The sequence below is a fragment of the Crotalus tigris genome, unplaced genomic scaffold, assembly GCF_016545835.1.
Source record: "Crotalus tigris isolate CLP2741 ecotype Arizona unplaced genomic scaffold, ASM1654583v1 scf7180000017899.1852299, whole genome shotgun sequence".
NCBI classification, from domain to species: Eukaryota; Metazoa; Chordata; class Lepidosauria; order Squamata; family Viperidae; genus Crotalus; species Crotalus tigris.
This window is the reverse complement of record NW_024096711.1, coordinates 1415047-1439843: the sequence shown is the minus strand read 5'-3', so window position 1 is coordinate 1439843 and position 24797 is coordinate 1415047. Positions and strand designations below refer to the sequence as shown.

General features: G+C 39.2%; 2 protein-coding genes across 6 annotated transcripts in view; both read right to left on the bottom strand.

Annotated features, from left to right (window-relative positions):
• Positions 1-592: 592 nt before the first annotated feature.
• On the bottom strand, positions 593-10873 carry LRRC10B (leucine rich repeat containing 10B). The gene has a single exon (XM_039344300.1). The coding sequence runs from the start codon at positions 9784-9786 to the stop codon at positions 8908-8910; it is 879 nt and encodes a 292-aa protein (XP_039200234.1). The 5' UTR covers positions 9787-10873; the 3' UTR covers positions 593-8907.
• Positions 593-24797, bottom strand: part of PPP1R32 (protein phosphatase 1 regulatory subunit 32) — a 45109-nt gene continuing 20904 nt past the window's right edge. For 3 of the 5 annotated variants that reach the window (XM_039344298.1, XM_039344295.1, XM_039344299.1), the window contains 7 exons: positions 23516-23575; positions 23294-23380; positions 22758-22874; positions 22540-22634; positions 21808-21972; positions 21574-21661; positions 20814-21161 (listed from right to left, as the gene is read on the bottom strand). In XM_039344298.1, coding sequence (XP_039200232.1) covers positions 21574-21661; positions 21808-21972; positions 22540-22634; positions 22758-22874; positions 23294-23380; positions 23516-23575 — 612 coding nt within the window. In that variant the 3' untranslated portion in view covers positions 20814-21161. Of the gene's footprint in view, positions 883-20813; positions 21162-21573; positions 21662-21807; positions 21973-22539; positions 22635-22757; positions 22875-23293; positions 23381-23515; positions 23576-24797 lie in introns of those variants that run through there. The other 2 variants (XM_039344296.1, XM_039344297.1) reach the window with 2 other exon arrangements.

Genomic DNA, 24797 nt, shown 5'->3' with positions numbered 1-24797 from the left:
GATGATCACAAGCACTGCAATGTTTTAACTCATGTAAAATGCAATGTAGCCCCAAACCATCCTGATGTTATTTCTTTCAGTTCCCTAATATGCTTTTTGTTTCCAGATCTCTGATACCTTTTTTGCTGCTAGTATTTTTAAGTTCTAGCACTGCTTAGCTAATTCCAGCAAGGAAGATCTTTAAAGTTATAGAACCAGTTTTGCAGTTTTCCCATCTTCCCCTTTGAGTTGGGAAATGGGAAATCATTGCAGACAAGAAATTTATATTTGTCCTTTATTTTTTTTATTTTTATTTTTTTATCATCAAGATTCTGGATCTTTTTTTTTTCAGGCCTAAATATCATTGTATAAAATCAAGCTTGCTAGCCTTCTAAATGGTAACCATTTGTGCACAAAGCTGAATATATCTCTGGATATGTAAATATGTAATGGATATTAACCCAGGTTCATGAACTTGGAGCAAAATTAATACAATTGAACCTGTGTATGAATTCAGGGCTGGGAATATCTTCCAAAGAGGTCTTTATGGCATGTAGTGTTTTAGGTTTGCAATGACATTTGGGCTGACTTACAGAAAGACTATGGGAGACGCTGGAGTGATATGTCGTTTATTGGGGTTGCTCCCATAACACCACATTTTTACAGGTCAGGCTCAATAGTCCAAGCAATGCAGCTGATCAGATTCCAACCTGACAGGGATAGAGGCAGCTTTCATTGTACATCTCCACTTGTGTAACATCTATATTAACTTGATGATTTACAAGGTTCACACCTTAGGTTGGCCAGTAACTATAGACAGGCTTCTAAATGCTGGTAATATGGCACTTCTTTTTCAATGTTTCTCATCCTTTTATCATGTTGAGGCAAGAGCAGCCATAAATCCTAAAAAATGAAAGTTATTTCTTTTCAGACTTGTGAGCCACAGACATAAATGGTAGAGTAATGTATATAATATAGAGCAGGTCAAGACCTTGAAATATGTCAGGATCACTTACTATGCCTTGGGCAGTTAGAGTACATCAATAAAAATCTGAAATAGAAATAGCACCAGGCCTAGCCTCAGCTTCTTTCATACTAAGAGTGATCTTTAGATATTACAGGTAATCCTCATATAGTAACCATAATTGGGACTAGCAGCTCCATCACTAAGCACCACAGTCACTAAGCAGAAAATCATGTGACCATGATAGATTTATATCACTTCCCATTAAGTCATTAAATGAAACATCATGTGACCGTGACTTAGAATGTAATGGTCATAAATGTGTGCCAGTCACAAAGCACCAAATGGCAATCATGTGACTACCGATGCTACAATGGTCACAATGCAAGGATTAGTCACAAAGCTAGTATTCTTACACAATCCTAATTTTGGTTGCTAAACGAGGCACTTTAGCAAGGATCATTTGTAATGACATTGGTATTGGTTCAAATGTTATATGGGTCTCAAATCTGTAACTATAAGGCCCGTTGGCCACTGAAGTTAAAAATTTTATGAATTGCATTTTAGGATGCCCCAGCATCTTCCAAATGTCTCCCTGAATCTAGAATTGTGCTTGTTTCTATCAAGTCTCTTGCTTGGATACAAACAAGTGTTTTTCTTCAGATCCATGGTGTCTTTAATATTTCTTGATGAATTGAAATCTTCCTGGAAAAAACCTCCTGAAGAAATTATGTGTAACTGTGCGTTTTTTATTCAGTTCTTGATTCAATGACAATCTAAACTCCTATCAGAAAAGAGGTATCTGGCACTGATCTCCAGAAAAAAATTGGGCATAATTCTTTCCATTTTCAAAATAGGAAATATTAGAAGTGTTGTAACATCTGATAGCTAATTTTCCAACTTTATAAAAAAAAAGTTTCTGTCTATCTTGGTTCAATATCTTATCCTCAACACTTCTGAAGGGCAATTTTTAACCCAACCCTTCAAAACAAGTATGGCGATGTGAAATTAGTAAAACAGTGAGTGGGACATTTATTTTTGAGATGTCAATTTTATAAGGATGAATGCTCAGTTGATATATCTTTTTTTTTTAAACACATGCGATGGACAAGTCAGAAGAGGTACATTACTTACTTCTTTTTCAGACTGGTATATAACTCTCCAGTAACATCATTAGGCACTGTTTAATAACTACTTAATTTTTCAAAGTGCTGTTAAAAATATTAACACTACATTCTTTCTCTGATTTGATTAAAAATTAGGTAGCCTAACTGTGTGGGTAAAAAAGCTGGCTGGTATCAGGATTCTACTGAAGCCACAAAGCAAATCCTATTCCTATCAAAACACAAGGTTAAGTGCAAAAAGGACAAACCAGCCTTTAACAGATCTAATAAGAGAAGAAGGACCTTTCTCTCTAAGAAACAAGGGTCAACCTGGAAAGCAGAAAACACAATTTTAAAAAAAGGATAATATTATTCAGAAACAGAGATATTGAGAGATAACCAGGCAAGTCGAATAACAATAATAATGAATTGTGTTCGAATGAGATCTATTGAAATTCCAAGACTGATCTTTACTGGGCTGATATTGTATTTGAGCTGCACCATATTTAAATCACATTAGCATCAAACACAGTTCCGACATCTCGTGAGTAGAGAGACATTCTCTGCTGCCAGAACAATGTTACTTTGATAGGAGAGACAAGATCTCCTTCAGGATGCTCACCTGTGATGGAATGTCTAACAGACCTGGGAAGAGCAAGAAGAGAGCACTGCCATTATTGGAGGAAGCAGGCTGTTGCAGAAAAATAATTCCAGGGTCCAGGGGAAAAGAATGTGAGAGTCTCACTCCTTAATTATACTAGGTATAAATCAAACTGGAGAATTGCTTTGGCAGGTTTTCTGTTACTGTACCCTACTAGCAATAAATATCTTTCCAGAAATCCTGGTCGGTTGCCTCCCTCAAATACTTGACATCATAATCTCAAATATTGCAAAGGAAATGCTGGCACCTAAACATAGAAACAATGTAAGCATAATTATAAGAATCACTTGTTATGTAAGACTGGAGGAAAGCATGCCCACTTATTGGATAAAAGATAGAACCTCTTTTAATGAAATCTGGGAAGTTCAAAACCAGGAAGTGCTGCTTTTTCATTTTTCCACTGAAGAATAGGTAGCTGAGAATAGGGCTATTAAATCTTGGTTGCAAAAAATGCAGGCAACCACTAGAAGGCAATAAAAATTAAAATATTCTGCATCTACAATAGTTAGTCATCTAGATTTTTACAGCTCAGATCTGGTCAACCTAGTTTGTGACCTTCACTATTGAGTTGAATATTAGGTATGCTGGAGAAGTAATTGCAAAATCCTGTGAATTCTGTAGTTCCTGAAACTTTGATATAATTAAACTGGCTTCAGTGACCAGGAAACCTCAGGCGGTGCTGGAGGTTACAGGGTAAATTTTAAATAAGTGTTTCATATTTACAAATACATTTGCAAAAATGTATTCCTGTATAACAAGGTGCCTAAAGAAGCAATGCATAAGTGCATCTTCTTCCTAAATATTCTATTGCTTCAAAAGATGGAGTTGTCCTGCTCAGTCAGAACAGTCCCTTTGGTCATAGTTATTCCTGCACTGTTCATCCGAGAATAGTCACAAGTTACATATTTTATAAAGAATATAAAACAATATTATCTGAATCTAAAATAATCTGCATAGGCATGCTCTATCAAATTTCTGCTAAAGAATGGTTATGACAGATTGCAAAGGCAATGAGCTTACTCTATAGCAATTTTGTTGTCATTCAAAGCACATTGATAAAGCTGTCTCAGATGTTCAAAACCCTGTATTTATATAGATTTCACTGGACCAGAGCCAGTTTAAATTAGCTGCATTTGAAACGCATGGGAGATTGTTATATAATTACCAACTTATATTCGTTGTTTCAACATAAGTACCACTAATTTTTGAGTTAGATCCTAAGCATGTGACATTTTCATTTGTTTTGTTAATTACAGGAATATGTCAAGCCATACATCAAAAGCAAAGTGTATGCCCTGTGAACTATGTAATAAAGAATGGCAGATGCCATTAACTTGTGTCACTTCCAACTTATTTCACAGCAAATTGGGCTTCTCTAGGAAAAAGTGGAGGGGTACCAAGATTTTTAACTGCACCTGTAAGTTCATTGTGACAAAGTGGTGACTCTGAGAAGGCAACATTTCTTAACTGCCTTCTTTCAAAAAGCTGGTTACTGTTGTCAGTAAGGGAATAAGAAAATATAGGATAAACGAGAGTGTAGGAAAGAATTGAAATGAATTTAAATCTCTAGAGCTAGATGGATTACAATCTAGAGTCTGAATTAGCACAGGTAACTGCAGAATCATCCTACAGTAGATAACGTTTCAGAAGACGTGGAGAATTGATGGGTTCCCAGAACACTGGAGGGGATCAAATGTCACTCTTTTCCAAAAAGGGAAATGAGGAAGGTATGGGAAGCTATAGATCTGTTAGACATTCCTATTGGATAAGGTCCTCAGATTACAGTATTAAGCAGCATTTTTATAAGCACTTGAATAGAAATGCTACAGTTAACAGAAGCCAGCAAAGACAAATCATGCCAGACTAACTTTGCATCATTCTTTGTTATCTGTTGAGCAGCTCAGAGGAATAGTGTAGATCAGTGTTTCTCAACCTCAGCAATTGCAAAATGTGTGAACTTCAATTTCCAGAATTTACCAGCCAGCATTGAGAAACACTGGTGAAGACATAGCATACAGCAAAGGCATAGGATACCTAATATAGAACTAGTACATATGAAAAAGATATAGATGTGCATGTCAATTGTAAGTTATACATGAGCTAGCAATGTGTAACAAGTAATGTGATCTATTTGCACATTCAAGTAGTTTCTGATTTCAGATGTAACAGCCAGTGATCGCATTCTCTAGCCTAATTATTTAACTAAAATTTCTTCTGATAAATGTGTATTTTCCACCAAAAAGATTAATAACCCAAATTAGTAAGTGTTGGGGTTGTTTAAAGATACCCTCTTTACTCTTTTATCAAAGTGAAACAGCAAGTGGACTCAAATATTCTAGATGAATTTACCTTCAACCCAGGTCACCTTTTCCCTGAACATTTGTCAGTTCTGAATTAAAATCTAAGGCAGAAATTAGTAAATTCTAGCTCATTTTTTAACAATCAGAAAAATATGAGTGAATGGAGTTCATAATTGTAAGGTTTCGTTATTGTAACTGTGTATTATATCCCCAACTAAGCTATTTGAAGATTTATTTATGCATTCATTCATTTATTTATCATACTTAAGAACTGCTCATCGCCCTCAAAGAGAATCAAAGTGGTGTACAATAAAAAATATAAATAAAAGAAACTATGTGTAAAATTAAAAGAATTGATATTCTTCCACTTTCTTTTAATGGTGAACTCAGATGCTGTTGCCAATCCGCTACAACCCAACGTTCTCTGTGTTGTCTTCCTATCTTTTGCAGGTCTAAGTAGTAACATTTTAAACCACTTAGAAAATGACAATAAAAATATCACTGTTCTTTTCTATGAATGAAACACCACAACATCTTTCAAGATAAATTTATTTTTTATTTTAAAGAAAGCCTCTTCTAGTAGCTGTAGCCACTAATTGTTTCCTGTTCATTAGTCAACCCTTGTTCCTATCAGGAATACCATTTTTTTTAATTATTTTCTCTTTCAATTTTTAATTTAAAAGTAGCATGATTTATGATTATGATATTTTTTCAAGGAAACCAAAAACCAATAGCTTAAAGCTCATCCTGTTGGGAAAGGCAATTAAGGGATATTTAGGATGTGATGAACAGATCACAATTAGAGGCTGACGCTACACCTGGGAAGCTTCTAATTAAAGTTAGAGATGATTCTTTGATAATCAGAATCCAATTGGAAGTATCACATAAGGGTTTTTGCTAGTCAATCTTCTATAACTGCCATAAAGAACAATATTTAATTCTACTTCTAGCTAACTGCAGAGAACCAGTTCTTTATTATTACTAAAGAGCCCTGGGTCATAGCCACTTTAAATAAGAAAACCTATTTAGAGATGACTGTGCCCCCCCTCACCCTTACTGGGGCTACAGTTGGACAATTATTGTATAATTTGTAGTGTATTGCACAGTAGGTGATCTGCTCTACTCCAGCAGGATGCTGGTTGCTTCAAAGACACCTCTCTAACCTCAGTCAAGGCTTGAAAATTCCCCATCCTAATGACAAAATGCATTTGCCTGAAGTGCAATAAAACCTCAGTTTGATGCTAACCCAAGACTTTTAGCTACTCAAGGCAAATGTTAAGATGTATGAATTTGTTTAGCAGATGAATACAACTTTAACACTGGTAACTGAATAGCACCTGAGGGTAGCAAGCTAGCATAGGAATGCAGAACAAGCCAAGTTGTATAAATGTTTTTCAACAAAGGGAATGGCACAGGAACAGCTGTTCCTCCCACCAGTTATCTATCATCTGAGGTCTCACATTGTCTCTGACAGGGACAGCCCTGATTGTGTTTTTCAAAGATGATGACACAATTCCACCCATTCCTCATAATTATATCATCAGCATACTCAACATTTCTTTACCACGGACCCTGCCAACTTAGTTTTCCATGACTTATTTGCTTTCTCTACTGCATTTTTCAGTTGCTAACCAACCCACTACTTGTTCAGTGTTTGCCAAGCAAGCAGAACTCTGCCAAATGTGAACTCTTCTTAATGCTGAAAGACACATGTTAGTGAACTGTCTCCACTTTGTAGCCAGCATGTTTTTCAATTCCTTTGGCATGCTAAATAACATTCTAGAAAGGAAACATTCATGGAAGATTAAAACCAGTCCAGGCAAAACATTTTGGTCTATGATGTCCTGTTTCTTAAATACTGGTTATCATTAATTATCTGAATGTTTTCAAGTTGTGGTGGTTAATACACAACTATAGAATTGGTTACAGTCATGATGAAAATTCACTTAAAAGTGAGAAATGACTTATCTGTAATGACTACAAAGACAACTACCGTACGGAACCTCTTAGAAGAAGAAAACACGAGTTTGGTAAATACTGATGCTAACTAGTTCGGGTGGCAACCTATGTCATGCAAAATCTGTTGTCTGCTTTGACAAAATCTTCCACAGTTCAACTATTGAACCAATACTTCAAACACATGGCATCACTTACTGCAATAAATACTGTGATGCTAAAAATGGATATGGAAGCCAACAAAAATTGCTACTGTGTAGTTCAATTATAACAGCACCATGTGGCTATGAGGCAGAAGCTGCATATGAATGACTTAGGTGTGTGACTACACATCTATGGCATGAGATTTCTCACCAAAAAAAGCACAGTGATCAGATGGTTAGCCTAACAAGGGTGCGAAAACATGCCATGTAAATGGTTGCAACCAATTTTAAAAAAAGTGAAGTTGATAATTGCACTCACTATCATTGTACAACACTGAAAAGAAAGCCTTTCTTCCTCTGTCAGAAAAAACAACAGTGAGAATGAAGGGGGATAGATAGATAGATAGATAGATAGATAGATAGATAGATAGATAGAAACAAAGAGTTAACAAAAATAATATTTTGTGGCAATCAGCCAATTAATGAAAAATAAACTATAAGATAAAATATACCATAAATGTTCATTATAAGGCTAAAATTAATCCAAGAAAAAGATGTTAACTTTGTTGATGCTGGCTACCATGTCATGCAGCACAAATATTGAAACTGAGGCTGAGCAAAGTGCCAATCCAGAGAAAAACTGAACACAGTTGACAAAGAAATATATTCTGAAAAGGTGGGCGGGGAAAGAAAGCATGGAACTATGGAAGAAAGAAAATCAGAAAGGGGACGCAAAGAAACCTCAGAAGCAGAAAAACAGAGAAAACTGCATGATCAGACATAGCAAAAGCAGGATTTCTAAAATATGTAACAAGGGTGCCTGAGAAACATGATTCCATTCACCAGATACTGCAATTTCATTTACAACTCTCTTTAAAACAGCCTTATACCTCACAACACCTTTGGTCTCTTGCTTTTATAGCAATCTCCCTGAGAATGTGTGCCCTTCCTTCCGTCTCTTCTCTAACGGGCTTTTATTGCTTAGATTTAATACAAATCTAGCCCGAAGGACCTCAGGAGAATGAACCTGTCACACTCCCATACAAGAAAAAGTCCTGTGGCTACCTCCCTCTTCGGTTTCAGATCCATGCAAATCTGCAGGGGCCAAGGTCATATCAGTTTTGCTTCTATGCCCCTTTAAGGGAATAGAAAGTTCAGGAAAGCAACAGAGTAATGCACGACCCTCTTTCCTGCTGTACACAGAATAGAATCAAAGCTTTTCCTGGACAAAAAGCTCTATGCACAAACAAGGATTTCACCTGAGCTTCTTCTCAAACCTGACAGCTGAAGGAACAGCACAAATAAGGTTTCCCTCCCAGTCTAATTCCAGTTATAGGATTAAAAATTTGATGATGAAAATTAATTATTTATGGGGATAAACTGGGGAATAAATAAACAAAATGGCTTTATCCTGTCTTGCTCTTATAATGCCAGGCAAATAGAATGTCAATCTGAAATTCTGTTTCAGCCATATGTGGTCATCGTAGATACTTCAAATTAGGGAGTTGTGCCCTAGGTTTAGACAGAACACAAAATTACCCATAGAGCATTACAGACATTTTGGCAGAGGCTGCCCATGATTCCATTGAGAATAAGAAGACAACAATAGGTGATCAATGTTCTTTACAAGAGGCTATCAACTATTGTGGTCATTTGCTACCCACAATCCTGCCTCTGACTGCAACTCTTGAAACAAGTGGGGAGTGCCCAGCTCTTAATTTTCTACAACCCATTTGCAGATTTGAAAACCTATCAGTACCTACTAGACTTCTTTAGCAGCAATCATGCCATTACTAATATCTCATGTCTCCTCAGGAGAGCATTCCAGAGCAGTAAAACTGCCCTCCTCCTCCAATACAGTGGAATCATTTTTCATATTGGGCTGTAGAACTTCAGATTCATTCTCTTCCTGCTCTTCTGCTTTTTGCTGTCGAAGAGCCTGGAGACGTTCCCCCCTAGACTCCATGAATTCCTGTGCTCCCTCACCCACTACAAAGACAGTGTCAGCCACACTGGGTGGCGCTTCAACTGGATTGTGGTCATAGGAGAAAAGACGTAGCCTCCGAAGGTGACTCAAGTCAGGGAATTCAGTAAGCTTGTTACGGTCAACATCAAGAATGTGAAGCTGACTCATGTGAAGCAAAGGTTTTGGAAACTCCTGAAAACGGTTTCCATACAACCAAAGTCCTCGAAGACCCTTCATGCGTGGCAGGCCATTCGGTAAGGTTTTGAGACGGTTGTCTCCCATTTGCAGGGATTGCAGTTCGGGCATCTGGAGCAGAACCTGGGGAAAGTGGTACAAATAATTGCTCTCAATCCACAAGCAACGGAGAGTCTTGAGCTGACAGAATTCTGCAGGGAGGCCAAAGAGGCGGTTGCTGCCCAGATAAAGCCGAGTCAAGTGGGGAAGGCGGCACAAGGTTTCAGGTACTTCCTCCAGCTTGTTAAAGTCCAGGGCCAGGATGCGCAGCTCTTGTAGGCCCCCAATCTCCTCAGGCAGTTCCGTTATCCCCGTGCCACTGATGTAGAGCTTCTGCAGGGTGCTCAGGGCACACACTGGTGTGGGCAGCTTCCTCAGGTGGCGCCCAGAGAGCTCTAGCATCTGATCTCCTCCACTCAGCTGTTCTTCAGCCACTGATGGCAGCCGCTCCTCCCTGCCTGAGGAACCACCACTGCCCATCCTCAGAGACAAGGGAAGGTGTGAGCAGGATGAACGCCACCACCTCTGCCTGGAATACTCCAAGACATGGCAACCAGCTAAGCTCCACCAATCCTCGAGACTGGGTTCCTCCTGGAAGGACAATCCGGTGGAAGATGACCCCTGCCAGGCCGGCTCCTCTTTCAAATCTCTTTCCTGTACCGGAAGACTGGGGTCCTCCAATCAGCTCGACTCCAGCTCGTGGCTCCTGGACTCGCCATCTGTGACCCCTGGGCAGGAGGGGCGCGGCGGGCGTCCCCGGGCATCGGATGGGTGAGCCTCCGAGATTAAGCTCCAAGAGCCGGGCTGCCTGCCCGCCTTCCAGGACCAGCCCATCCTTTAACCTCGAAGGCTGGGTTCCCGCGCCGGCTGCCGTCCATTACCAGGACCCTGAGAAGGAACCGCCTCAAGCTCTTCAGAGGACCGGTTCCGTAGACGGCGGCCGGCCGGCGGGCCCGCGGGTCCTCTCTGCCTCCCGGCTTCTCGCTCCCGGGTCCCCGCTAGGTCTGAGCAAGACTCCCACACATGAGCCGGGCGCCTAGCGACTCGGCGTTTCCATGGAAACCCCCACGCGGGATCGTCCACCTATGGCGGAGCCGAGCGGATCGGACGGGGCGGGATTAGGGATTCGTTCTTCCCTCTCTTTCTGCGACGCGCTTCCTACTCCCGGCCTGGCACGCCTCCTCCGGGGGACAGGACGGGTTTGGAGCCCGGCTAGGCGAAAAGCAGAAAGACGCGCCAAAAGCGCAGCCTCCGCCTCCCCCCCACCTCTGGGCTTCATTTCCCGGGGTCGGAGAAGAAGATGAAAGTGATCCGGGCTCTGCTTTGCTCGTCGGTGTGCAGAACCGCGATGGACTCCGCCGCTTCGTCCGAACGCGGAGACCCGCCCAGCCTCCTGCCGCCGCCAGCAGCTTCGCAAGGCTACTTCTGCATCCGAATAGGCAGCCCAGCCGTGTGGGGATCCCGTCCTTTTAATCTGCTGCGAGAAGGGCAGCATCTTCATAAGCAGTTTCTTCTTTGTCCCTCGGAAGACAGGGACAAGAGGACCACTCTGTTGTTGTTGTTAATTGCGAAGTTGTGTCCGACCCATCGCGACCCCATGAACAACGTTCCTCCAGGTCTTCCTGTCCTCTACCATCTTCTGGAGTCCATTTAAATTCACACCTACTGCTTCAGTGACTCCATCCAGCCATCTCATTCTCTGTCGTCCCCTTCTTCTATTGCCCTCAATCTTTCCCAGCATTAGGCCCTTCTCCAGTGAGTCCTTCCTTCTCATTAGGTGGCCAAAGTATTTGAGTTTTAACTTCAGGATCTGGCCTTCTAAAGAGCAGTCAGGGGTTGATCTCTTCTAGGACTGACCGGTTAGGGCCACTCTACTTTCCAAATTTCAACGTTCATCCTTCCGCTTTATAAAGCGGAAAATGTTTCCAATAGGATAGGAGACTGCAGGATGCAAGAACTGTTGCCTTCCAAAGGCTGGATTTCAGCTTTTATCAACCCCATCAATTGGAAATTTCTTTTAACAAATTATTATTAAAAGAATCAACAAAACATGTAATATTTTTTAAATACAGAACAATGGCCCACACTGAACCTCGGCTGTTTCTATTTCAGCAAAGTTGTTAAGAACTGACATCCATTATCTAAAGAGTCAAAGATTTCTTTGCTGCTACTTGACAATAGTCTTGAGAAAAAAAGCCAAATATTTTGTCAACTGGAAATACCATTTTAACAATGAATAACCTTATATAGTTTAGGAAGTTGGAGTCATGCCCTCAAATCTTTTCAAAATGACATGTCAGAGAAGCTTTCTGTCTACATTTCTAATAGATCAGTTAGCTGCAAAGTTGAAACCTGCTGAATGTTTCATTTTGTAGTGACCGTACAGAAATAAATCTCTGCAGAGCAGATCCATCCATCCAGGGGGAAGTTCAAAAATCAAGATCGGGCCACAAATATGCTATTGACGTGCTACCCATTATGTCACAACACATTAAAAAGGTGAGTTTTAAGATACATAGTTCTGGCCACCACCTTGACTTTTTTTGACTCTGCCTGTGGACACCCCTGCATCCTTCCCTCTAAAAATACACCGAGGAGGTTGTACACACCCATCAAGAGCACAATCAGATTTCCACATGGACTGACTTGACATAGTACTCTGCTTAACCAATCTGACAAAGCATTTCTACCTGCTTCAACAATCTGGAAAAAGGCAATATTTACAGCCTACTGTGCATGACACTGTTCTTCCTATGATTTTAGCGTGAACAATCTGCTGTAACACAAATACTGGCCTCTAGTCCTGCTGCCTTAGTGCAGGAAAATACTACTTTATCACAGACACCAACACATAAATTACTTCTGTAGCTGTGAAGCTGATGCTATGTCATTTAGAGTGGAACTACCATAATCCAGCAAATGAAATAAATAGTGAAGCCTCATTATGTCCTCTTGCCTAGGGTTGTAAGTAATGAATCAGCAACCCCAAATAGGTGCTTCTTTGGGTAAATGTTACCTTTTACTTATGGAAAAGTAAGCAAATATCTTTACATCTGCCTAACATGCAATAGTAGCAGATCATAACCATAAATGAATGCCAGCATTGATGGCACATGCACATTCAGCAACTGAAACAAATACTGGAGATCCTTAATTAGCTCCTACAGATACGAGCGATTCACATTAACTTTAATATCATAGATTCTACTCTGAGAAGTCTGTATCCAGAGAGATACTTATCTCAATCAGTTCACCCATCTCCAGCTCTCAGTCTATCCGACCAGTATGTTATTTTGATACCAATTCCCACTGGTATTATAGCTATTTTGGTACACAGACACACACACAGCATTGTAACATCATTGTGACACCCGCTCTGCATTTATTTCACTCCAGATGGTTGAGAAAAGGTGATGTGGATTCTTTTTCCACAATTATATGCCTGCATCTCTCTGTTGAGTCAATTGCCAGTTAATAATACAGAGCTGATCCACATGTCTATGTTCCTTTTTAGGCTCTAACATTGCCATCAGCAATATAATCACACATTAAATATCCATTCTGTAGTTAACCATAGCATCATCTTATAGCTTTTATACAAGCTTTTACCAAAATGGAAAACATACTAGCCTATCCACTCACAACATGGTAGACAAAAACACAATTTGGGACAATAACCCCCTACTCATTTAGTGACAGCATGGACTGCTTATCTTCAGAAAATACAGCTAATCCATCTGGGAAAATTCAAACACAGATATTCAGTGGGAGGGAAAAAGCAGAGAGAGAGTGTCTCAGACAGAACAGCATAGCAAAGAGTACAGTTTTGCAAGGTGTACGAAAAGATGATAATGTCAACATGGTAAAGGTATGGCCGTGAGTTAGCTGACACATGATAAGTGAGTAGCTACATTCCCCTTTTGTTGCAATAATAATAAAGCAGGTGGAATTTATTTTAGTTTCATTAAGAAAGGGGCAGCATTAGATAATAAGCAATATAAACTTATCACAAAGCCTTAAAATTGTTAAAGAAAAATTCAAAACAAAAAAAGTTGTAAGAATGGTTCCTGAACTTTAAAAAAATGAAAATATTAAAAACCACATTTTGAGACTACAAAATCAGCTGAGGCATAACCTCAGTGGAGACTGGATTGTTTAAATAGAAATGCACAGTGCTTTCTTTCCTAATTTCAGAAGCCCTCATACAACCTAACCTAGCTCTTAGATATATCCAAATGCAAAAAAAGACAATTTGTAAAACAAGAGTATGGGATTGACTAGGTAAAGGGTCCAACCATCACAAGCCATTTCTCCTTTCTCCAGTTGGAGTAACGTGTTATCTTAATCCAGGCTCCAGTGAAAAATTGATTAGATGCCAGATGACCCCACACTGAACATATAGCTGCTCTATGTTTTCCAGTAAGGCAGCAGCATGAAATTCATGAAAGCTCATGAAACATTCACCAGAGTGAAAACTTATCCACTGGGAGAAATGTGAGAAATGGAAATAAAAAAAGAGAATACAATGTGGCAGCTATTATTACTGGACAGAAAACTGAGAACAAAAGGAAAATTGGTGTGCATTACTCCTAACTGGTAAAGTAAACCATAGTGGCTTGCTGAAAAGGAATAATGCAGCATACAAGATAGTTTAGTTTTCAAGTCTGCAAGAGGTAACTTTTTCCTAAAGAGTCACACCAAAAAACAGAATTCTAATTCCAAATGTGCTTTCTGCAACTTCTGAATGTTTACTACATCAAATCTGAAATCAACAAAGTCTTGCTAACTCTATAGGCAGGTTAGTCGGTTTGTGTATCACAAAGAGGAATAGAAAAGTTTTGCAGCATTACGTTTCATCATACTTGGTAGGGAGACAAGAGATCCTTCTACCTGTGGCTGTATTTGTGTACGATTGAGATCAGGGAGTTATAGTATTTAATATCTGCTAACTTAAAGAATATGTAAAAAAAAAACAGGACTAATTTCTCCTGTGGAATTGAAATTTCCATCATATTCAGATCAAATCAATTTTATTTGAAAAATTGTAGAAGTTGAGCTTCCGGTTTGAGGCGACGGCGATGGCGGCTAGCTTTTAGCCGTCCAGCTGGGGAAGTGTCAGAGCCGCGGAGCGCAGCGTGCATCAGCTGGCCCGCGGCTCGGAAATCCCTTCCCGGGCAAAGGGAAGGGACAGAGAGTGCAGGGATAGAGGTAGAACCCCTGAACCCCCTCTGGATTTGTTTCTAGAGGGGGTGAAAGGAGTGTTCCCTCGGAGCTCCTGCTGATCTCCGCCTCCCAGCTGTTTTTGCTTCCTAGGAAGCAAAAGAAACCGCCGCTTCTATCTCCGTGTTTATAGCATTCTGGTGAGTAATTTTTAAACGGACGGAGCAGTTTAAAGGATTTTTTGTTATAATTTAGGTGTTTAATTTTTTTATTTTTTGATTTCTACTATTATTCCTCCTTTTTTTTTGTTATATTAGTGAAAGGATTTAAGATGGCGCTTTGAAAGTGTCGGAGTTTTTTTTCCTTTCTCTTTTGTTTTACTTTCCCTTTTTAAGGATTGGTTTTTGCCTTTACTTTTGTTTTTGGTTTAGAATTTTTTCTTTTGAATTGTTTGCTCTTTTATTTTTTATTTTTTGGATTTACTCTGGACTTTCAAGGACTATACTTTGTCTCTTTTTAAAAAAATTTTTTTTTCTTTTTTTTCCCCTCCTCCCTTCTTGGCTGGAGGGGAAAGGGAAGTGACAATTGTGCTTTTTAAAATGGCTTCAAAGAGGCAGCAGCCTTCCTCAATATCTAAGGTTATTTCTTCTCCTATAACTTCCACTGCACAGTTACAACAACAATCTAAACATGTACCACCGGCTCAGCCACCACCCTCCCCTCCTCTATCTGGACTTTCAGCACAAGAGGTTAGAGGCATAATGGGAGAGATTGTAGTTCAAATGAGAGAGGAAATGAATCAATTTGTCTCACAGATTAAATCAGAAATTAAATCTGATCTCAAAGAAGAGATAACGGGGATAAAGACTAAATTGCAAGAAAACAATAATGAACTACGACAAGATATACTGGCAGCTGTTTCAGGTTTGGCTACTGTGGTGGTTAAGCTCGATGCAAGGCTTGAGGAAGTGGAAGACAAAGTTGACTCTTTGGATGACAAAATTCAAGATGTGGAAAGGAAGGTGGACTCCTCACAAGAAGATATTTTGATGTTTCAGTACAGACAAATGGAGTATGCCTTGAGGATCAGAGGCCTCAAGGAAGATGTGAATCAAGATCTGGTGGAGGTGGTCCTTACTGATCTGGCGCTGGCCTTGGATATGGATAAAGGAGAATTACAGAGAGAAGTGGAAAAAATTTATAGGCTCAACTCCTGGATTGCTAAGCAGAAGAACTTGCCTAGAGATGTGGTGATTTATTTTACAAAGAAGTCCCTGCGGAATGAGATTATACAAGCTTTTTACAATAAAAGATTTCAGATTGCTGCCCAAGATGTCATCATTTTAAAGGAAATCCCATCCAAAATTTTAAGAAGCAGGAAAGACTTTGCTTTTTTAACCAATGAGCTTAAAGCTAGATCGATGCCATTTAGATGGGAAATTCCGATGGGTATTGTTTTGAGCCATGCTGGGACACGCTACAGATTGAACACAGTTGATAAAGCTAGAGACTTTTATACTTCGGTCCTGGGTGCAGGCTCAACTTCATCTGGTCGGAAATCTCTGAGTGGCAAGGAAGTTGAGCAGCAATCTGAGGCATTAGATTTGATTTCCGCTGGGATGATAGAAGCTGTAAAGCAACGCCAGACGGAGGTCAAAGAGCAGAGGATGACCCGTGCAGCCTATAAGCGTAAAGAGAAGGAGCAACGTAAAAAAGAGCCTAAAGAGAGTTCTCCTGGAAGTGCATCACCGCCGGTGGGAGGAGCAAGACCCAAGATATTTGTAAAAATTTTGGTAAATAGGCTTATGAGGGTGGTGCATCATCTTGTGCATAAAGATCAATCAGGGTTTATAACAGGAAGGTATATGAAAAACAATGTTAGACAAATTATTAATCTATTAGAATACTTAGACAAGAACAACCAAGTTCCTGCAGGGCTCATATTTTTAGATGCTGAAAAAGCATTTGACCAATTGAATTGGCATTTTATGCTAAGAGTAATGGAAGAAATGAATTTTGGTGAAAACATATTACAAGCCCTTAAGGTAATATATCAAAAACAAACAGCACAACTTATTGTTAATGGAGGTCTTTCGGAGGTTTTCACAATAGAGAAAGGTACTAGACAGGGGTGTCCTTTATCGCCATTGTTGTTTGTTTTAACATTGGAAATATTATTGATCAAAATTCGAGAGTCTCAGGAAATTAAAGGAATATATGTTAATAAAAAAGAATATAAGTTAAGAGCTTTTGCGGATGACTTGGTTGTTACTTTGTCGCAACCTGATTATTCTGTAGTAAACTTATTACAGTTGATTCATCATTATGGCTTGGTCTCGGGTTTCAAGATTAATGTAAATAAGACTAAAATTTTACCTAAAAATATGTCTAGTCAGGAGAAGCAGATTTTGACTAACCTGACGGGTTTTGAGATTGTTAATAAGGTAAAATATTTGGGGGTGATGTTGTCTGTTTCTAATGTAAAATTATTTAAAAATAATTATGAAAGGTTGTGGGTCAGGGTACAGAAGGACTTGAAGAACTGGGAAAAGTTGCAATTATCCCTCATGGGAAGAATTGCAGTGATAAAAATGAATATTTTACCCAAGTTTCTTTTTCTGTTTCAAATGTTACCAATTTTGAAAAATGAGATTAATTTAAATGAGTGGCAGAAGGGTCTTAATAAATTTATCTGGGCAGGGAAAAAGCCAAGGGTTAAGTTTAAAATTATGCAAGACTTCCGTGAGAGGGGTGGACTTAAGGTACCAAATTTGAAATTATATTATGATGCGGTGGTTTTAACACTAATCAGTGATTGGGTAAATTTGACAAACTCTGAGATACTTTATCTAGAGGGATGGGACTTACTTTATGGGTGGCATGCCTATTTAATATTCAATAAAAAAATGGATTGGGCTTTTAAATCTCATATCTTAAGAATCTCTTTACTTAGGATTTGGAGAAAATATTATAAAAGTGATTTCAAAGTACCATTATGGGCTATACCTTGGCATGCGATAGAAGCAATAAAAAGAGGGGTTAAAATGGATATGGTGTCCTACAGACAGTTACTTAAATGGGATGGACAAAACTGGCTATTAAAATCACGGGAAGAGTTAGCACAAGAAAACTTTATTTATTCCTGGTTCCAATATAGGCAATTACTAGACAGATGGAAGATGGATTGTAAGGTGGGTTTTCTTAGAGAAGATGAAAATCTTATTAAGCAAGTGAAGGATTCAAGACAAACCCACATTAAGAGAATTTATGCGGTTTTAGTTGAATTGGATTCAGAAACGGAACTAATTAAAGATTGTATGATAAGATGGGCGCAGAATTTTGGTGAGCCAGTCTCATTGGACACCTGGGAAAAAATTTGGGTGAGAAATGTCAAATTTACACAAGCACAGAATTTAAGGGAGAATTTTTATAAAATGTTTTATAGATGGCACCTTGATCCACAAAAAATGTCTTATATGTACCCTGACGTGCAACCCAAATGTTGGAGATGTGGTTATAAGGAGGCTTCCTATTATCATATTTGGTGGTCATGCAGAGAGATAAAAGCATTTTGGATCAAAGTATGGTGGAATATCCAGAGAATTTTTAGAAGGAGGGTAAAATTTACTCCGCAACTATTTTTGTTAGGTATTGTTACAGATTGTGATACAAAGGAGGTTGTACTGATGTTAAATTTGATCACAGCCGCTAGGCTGTTAGTAGGACAATATTGGAAGAAGGAATCCTTGCCTACATTGCAGGAATGGTTTCTTAAAGTAGCTTATCTGGCGGAAATGGCAAAGATCTCGGCTTTCTTAAAGCAACAAACGCAAGAGAAGTTTTTTGCTGTTTGGGATAAATGGATAAAATTTATACAATTTAGATTGGGTATACAAAAATATTATATAGTTTTTTCATAAGTTTTATTTTTATATATTTTATAGATAATCTTTTTATATATATAAATATAAAGTTCTTAATTTAATTTTTATTTTTACTTTTTAAGCCTATATTCTGCTCTGGGAAGCTCAGGGGGGGGGAAGGGAGGGGGGGGGGTTTGGGAGGGGTGGGTTTTTTTTTTTTTATATATGTATTGTTTAGTTTTATTTTTTTGTATATGTTGTCTCTTGTTTTGTATTTTTTTTTCTTTTTTGTAAAATTTATAAAACTTTTAATAAAAAAAAAAAATTGTAGAAGTTGTAGCAGTCATGTGCTCCATGCGGTCAAGTGATTGTGAATAATAATAATAATAATAATAATAATAATAATAATAATAATAATAATAATAATAATAGAGTTGGAAGGGACCTTGGAGGTCTTCTAGTCCAACCCCCTGCTCAGGCAGGAAACCCTATACCATTTCAGACAAATGGTTGTCCAGTCTCTTCCTGAAAATGTCTGGTGTTGTAGCATCTACAACTTCTAGAGGCAAGTTGTTCCACTGGTTAATTGTTCTAACTGTCAAGAAATTTCAGCTTTCCACAAGGAAACTCAGTAGGAAAGCCAGCAAGAAGTTGGAAGTAATTCTCACTTTCACTGCTTTTTTGCCAACCCATGGTTATTCTGGTCATTTGTTTAGATTAGTAAATACTGATGTATTATTGAAGTTCATTTGCCACTACAATTATTTTTTCTACTTATGGAAAATAATTGTATATTATTTTTAAATGATCACGGGACCTTCCAGCATTGGGGTAAAAAAATATATGGTTGGCTTAACATTTAATGTTCATTCTGGTCACATCGGACTGCATTATCTTTCTCTCAAACAATGGCCCAATGGGTTACAGGTTGTGTACTATTCTGTAAATAAAATAGTGTTAGGTTCAACTTGTAAAGGCACATTATATTGGCTCTAATATTCCATCAGTTTTCACTTTTAGCAGAGTGGAACTACCACTTCACTACAGATGAGAAATGAAGGCCTCCAGGGTGGAAGAAGAGTGATAGGAGTCTCCCAAAAGAGAATCTGGGTGTCTGCGGTCCATTTCTTTCTCATTTTGTGACACTTACATATGATCAGGTCACAAGCATCACCTGCTCAATGGCTAGGCTTATGACTCATGCTGTACTAAAGACCTATAAATAATAAAGTCTGAACCAAATGGAACACATAATGGGTAAGAATAATATAGGAAGTACGTCACAGATAGTGGCACTTTTATCTTAGATAGTGATCTTCCCTAACAGATTTTAGAAAAGATTGGGCAAAAGTAGTGATGGACTGTTTGGAAGTGGAAGAGAAAATGTTCCCCAAACCAGAGCATCCAGATATTTAAAGGCATGTTGCAAGTGGCATATGCATACTAAGTGTTCTTCTTTGTGATTGCACCCACATGCATTTCTCCTTGAGTCCTTGAGCTAGCAAAAATATATGCTGGCATAATTTGTGCAGCCCCAACTGCCAAGCCCTAGTGTGCCTCCATCACAGGATCAAGGACTACTCTTAAAGTTAAAAAAAAAGATTGATAGATTTCCCTGGCTTCGTCTCCGCTTCTACCAAGCTTAACTTGCCATCATAAAAAGCAGTCATCAATTACCTCTTAATATGTATTGAGACAAGTGTACATAGGGATCTTGGAATGGAGGGTTTAGTTAGCTTTAAAGTTACTGGGTTGGTGGCTCACAGATATAGAAGTGCTCCATGCCTGTGACTTGCCAGTTTGTTTGTTTTTTAACACAGGTGACGCCCAACTGATAAATCAAAGAAGGACTGGGAGTATTGGAGGTGCTACCTTCTAATACATAAAGCACTCCTCTGCTGAACCTTTGACCTGTCAGTTGGGCTCGGGGGGGGGGGGACTGTGGATCTAGCATTCTTTAGTGGTGCAGTGGTTAGAATGCAGTACTGCAGGCTACTTCTGCTGACTGCCAGCTGCGAGCAGTTTAGCAGTTCGATTCTCAGCGGCTCAAGGTTAACTCAGCCTTCTATCCTCCCAAGGTTGGTAAAATGAGGATCTAGATGGTTGGGGGCAATATGCTGACTCTGGAAAACGCTCAGAGAGGGCTGTAAAGCACTGTGAGGCGGTATATAGTCTAAGTGCTGTTGCTTTAGGGTACTTCTGCAGAAACTCTTGTGTCCTGGGTTCCAAATCAAAGTACCAATGGAGGGCCATGCCCAGCAACCAGCGGGAAGGGGCCATGTTCACAGCAACCTGAAGTGGCCAAGTGAATTGGACAAATCCCAGCCCAGCTGTACCATCAAACACATAACTGAGAAAGCATGAAAATATATAGCCACAACAAAAGTTGTCCCAGAAGATGGAAAGTATGGCTTCAAAATTGGAAGAGCTAAATATACATCTAAGCTTTTTCTACTGTAAATTAAGGATGAAATGAAAGCAGTGTCATGAGGACAGGCCCTTACTTGTTGGTATCTTTACTCTGTGGTTAGAGAGACATAAAGAGCTTTCAGCTAGTCAGATGCTCACATTATGTCACAAAGTTTGTACAGCTACAGAGCTATAGAAACTCTATAAAAAACATAACTATCCCAAAGATTTTTAAACCCCTGTTTCAATGTGCTGATCTAGGACAGGAGACATAGCTAGAATATGTCTTAATTTCTTTAAAACAATGCATAAAATAAGATAGATTTAGTATGACAGTGCAATTAGTGACGCTCCTTCCTTAGCACGTGGAGTGGTTCCTTGAAGTCTAAAGACATCACTGTGCTTTTCACTTCTGAACAGAGGCTGGAAAGAGGCAAACATATTAAATTAGGATACGTTTTTATGATGAAAGGAAACGTAAGGATGACAACAATATGAAAATAGTCTCCACTGATGATTTGTAAGATTCCCTCCCCTGCAGCATTGACCTGTAGCAAGTTCCTAGAACATTTCTTGAAAAGGGAAAATGACTTGATTGTTCTGTGTCATTTTGCTGTGTGTATGAGAGAGAAATATCAAATATCTGCATTTTTTCTCTGACACTGGGAAATCTTGAGTAGACATAGGAGGCACTAAACTGAGCTTCGGTTTCTCAACAGTAATTGAATTAAACTCATACAATATACTACCATAATGTAACATCTCTTAGCCTGATAATGCCATATTTTGCCCTGCTTTTGTAGTGCCTTAAAATGCAATGAACCAAATTACTTACTTAATTGGGGACAGTTGTCTGATGAAGAGCAGCAAAGCGACGATCGTGGGGAGAATCTCGATAGAATGGGTCAACTGTTGTAATTGTCCTATAATGGCAGAGGGCAAAAATTGGGAAAAAATTAATAAAGGAAGGTAGAAGGCACCTGAGGGAAGGAGAAGAAATGGCACCGGGCACCCGAAATGGCTTAATGGAGCAAAAGAAAAAGAAACAGCCCTGCCACTATGATGTCACCTGCCAACATGGGGATGAACAGTTCTCAAGGTTTCTGTGGCATTAGGATCGCTTCCTAAATCAGTTCCGTGGTTGTTGGTGGCAAAGCCACCTGCTTGTTGAGGCTGGATCCCCCCTCTGGTCCAGCCTTCCCTGTCCACTCCCTTTGAAATGGTTTCATAAAACCTAATAAAGAGAAAGATGATTAGTGCATGACTGATTCAGTTACTGAAGCTTGTGTTCTCACAAATATAAATCAGAGATATGTCTTTACCCTGGCACTTCTTGCCTCTGGCACTGACAATTTGAGAGTTCACACTACTTTATAAATATTTATTTTTCTACAAATAGCAGACCCACTACTTTTTTCTGCCCTCTGCTCTCACTACCCATCCTCCAAAATCCTTGCTTCGAATAACTTGATCCGTATAGATAAAAGAATCAAAACCACCTATTTAAATAGAAAATCATAGCTTAGGAATTTTACTATCCCTTTTTCTCCTTCCTAGCCTTTTCCTGTAAATTCGGGGTCTGTTTATCAGATCACCCAATTGTGATAGGTATTGAATGAGCTCAACATCATAAGCAGAGAGAGAATAACTGGCCCAAAGTCACCCAGCTGGCTTTCGTGCCTAAGGCAGAACTAGAACTCATAGTATCCTGGTTTCTAGCCTGGTACCTTAACTACTAGGCCAAACTGGCTGTCTGAATGTTACTATCCTAATATGGATGGCAAATTACTACCAAGCTCACTTGGAATTATAGCTGGTCAAAAACCTGTTGGGCAGATTTGGATCATAGGCAGGTGTCACATAATTAAGGTTGTTGGTGCTGAATCCTGTTGGCTCCTGTATGGAGATAGCCATGAAAGTAGAACTAAGGGCTTGATACCTCAAGAAAAGAACAAGTCTGCGATTATGAAAAAAGTTTTAAGATTCCCAGATAACCCCCGAATTATACATCTGACATACTTTGTTGCCCATATATTCTCGTCCTAGAAGATTGGTTTGTGTTTGAGGCTGTCGCTGATGGCCTTGGAACTGAGAATGGCTGAGTGGCCCAGATGCTTCTGCATTGGGTGGAGGTCCCTGGGAAAAATAAAGACCATAACAAGCAAAGGAGTTTAAAGTAGTTGATGAAGTATAGAGAAGCAAGTAACAAAGAAAATAGGGATCAAGATGTGAAATGTAATGGAAAATGGGCAAATAAATGGCTAAGAAAGTGTAAGGAGTTTGGGAAGCCCATAGATAACTGAAAAAGGAAGAAGTGGAGAAAAGAAAGGGAGATCTGTTGTAGATGCTGATAAGGAAAGTCAACTAGAGAAAAGTGTAGAAAAACAGTCAAAAAAGGGAAATGAAAGCAGAGAAATAGCGGGTAGAGGAACTACAAGCATAAGGATAATTCGGAAGTAGCTGTTAAAAATTTTGGACACATTTGAACAAAAGTTCAAAGCAGAGGAAAATGAAATGGGAAAAGACCGTTCTGTCAACAAGGAGCTGTCACCTACTGAAGAACTAAGGCGAAGATCCTTCTGCCGATTAAATCCAGAGCCCCGCTCAGAACCTTTGGAAAGGACCGGTAGAAACTCATCCCCCTTTCAGGAAGAAAAAATAAATAAAGATGTGTGGATAGCTACAGTATACACACACAGGAATAGATATTGGAGAATAAAAATGGAAATAATATTTGTTCATCCAGCCCCATCCACGCCAGCAGATGGACTCCTTACATGAGGAACAGAAGATGGTAGATAATCTGCTTTCATGATGCTGATTCCAGGATTGCTGTCCTAACAAAGCAAAACAAATGAAAAGTACTACTTAGACCTAGAGAGAGAGAAACAGATTGGATATAACAGTTATTTTATTATAGCTTTTACTATGTTGAAAAACAACAAGAAAGAGCCAGATTAACAGGAGACCTACTAATACTATCTGATTATCTGAACTAATACTGGTGGTATCTGGATCAGTTATGGCAGGGCATAAGTAATTATTATTACTACCTTATTATTATGGCAGGGTATAAGTAGTAATTATAACAAAAGCATATAGTGTATGTAAGTTTCCACCAGATATACCCTTTTTCATAGTACTCCATTCCATTAGGTTGTTTCCCCCACCCAGGATTTCAAGTCAAACAAGCATGCTCAGATTTCATTGATCTTAGCTGGGACCTTTCCTTTTTTTTTCTTTTCTTTCTTATAAAAGGTTTTTGTGTGTCTTCAAATCTAGGGGTTCCCTCAAGCGTCTCTTCTACAAGGAGGATACTCTTTTAGCCACATACAGATAAAGAAAATGAGTTTGCTATTTGTAAGGTGACCAACCGTCCTCTTTCAGGGAGGACAGTCCTCCTTTTGTAAGTTCTGTCCTCTCTCGAAAGATGTCCTCCTACATGTCCTCCTTTTTGATATTTGAAGACTAATCTGTAAATCTCTGTATTCGATTGATGCCGATCCAATCCGTTGCGTGTGATGTGATGTATTTGTATTTGACATGACGATTCGTCAAGGCTCGGTACAGTGCGGTGAGATGCGATTATGAGACGCATGCACTCCGCACAGGAGAATTGTTTTGAGAGAATGTGCCGTGCGCAAGAGTGCGCCACACGCAAGTGGCTTTGTTTACTTCTTACCGAAACATGACACGGCACACACGCACGCATTAGACTCAGTTTTTTTCTTCAATTTATTTGTGTCCTCCTTCTCATTGTAAAAAAGTTGGTCACCTTACTATTTGTATGGGGAACCTTAGGCAAAATAATATTCTGGAACCTTCAGTCTGGGAATTTGTGTCCTGATTTGTTGCAATTTATACCCTTGAAAAGGACCGTGCTGGGAAAAATAGCTCCTGAAAGCTATAACAAGCCAGAAAGTATCAAATTATTAGAATGCTACCTTACCCTCAAGTTTTGGCTCCTGTATGCTACCTTAGCATACCTTGGACCTGTTACTGGCAAGTGGGCATATTTCTAAAATAATCCATGGCTACAGCCATTCAATTTTCATAGAA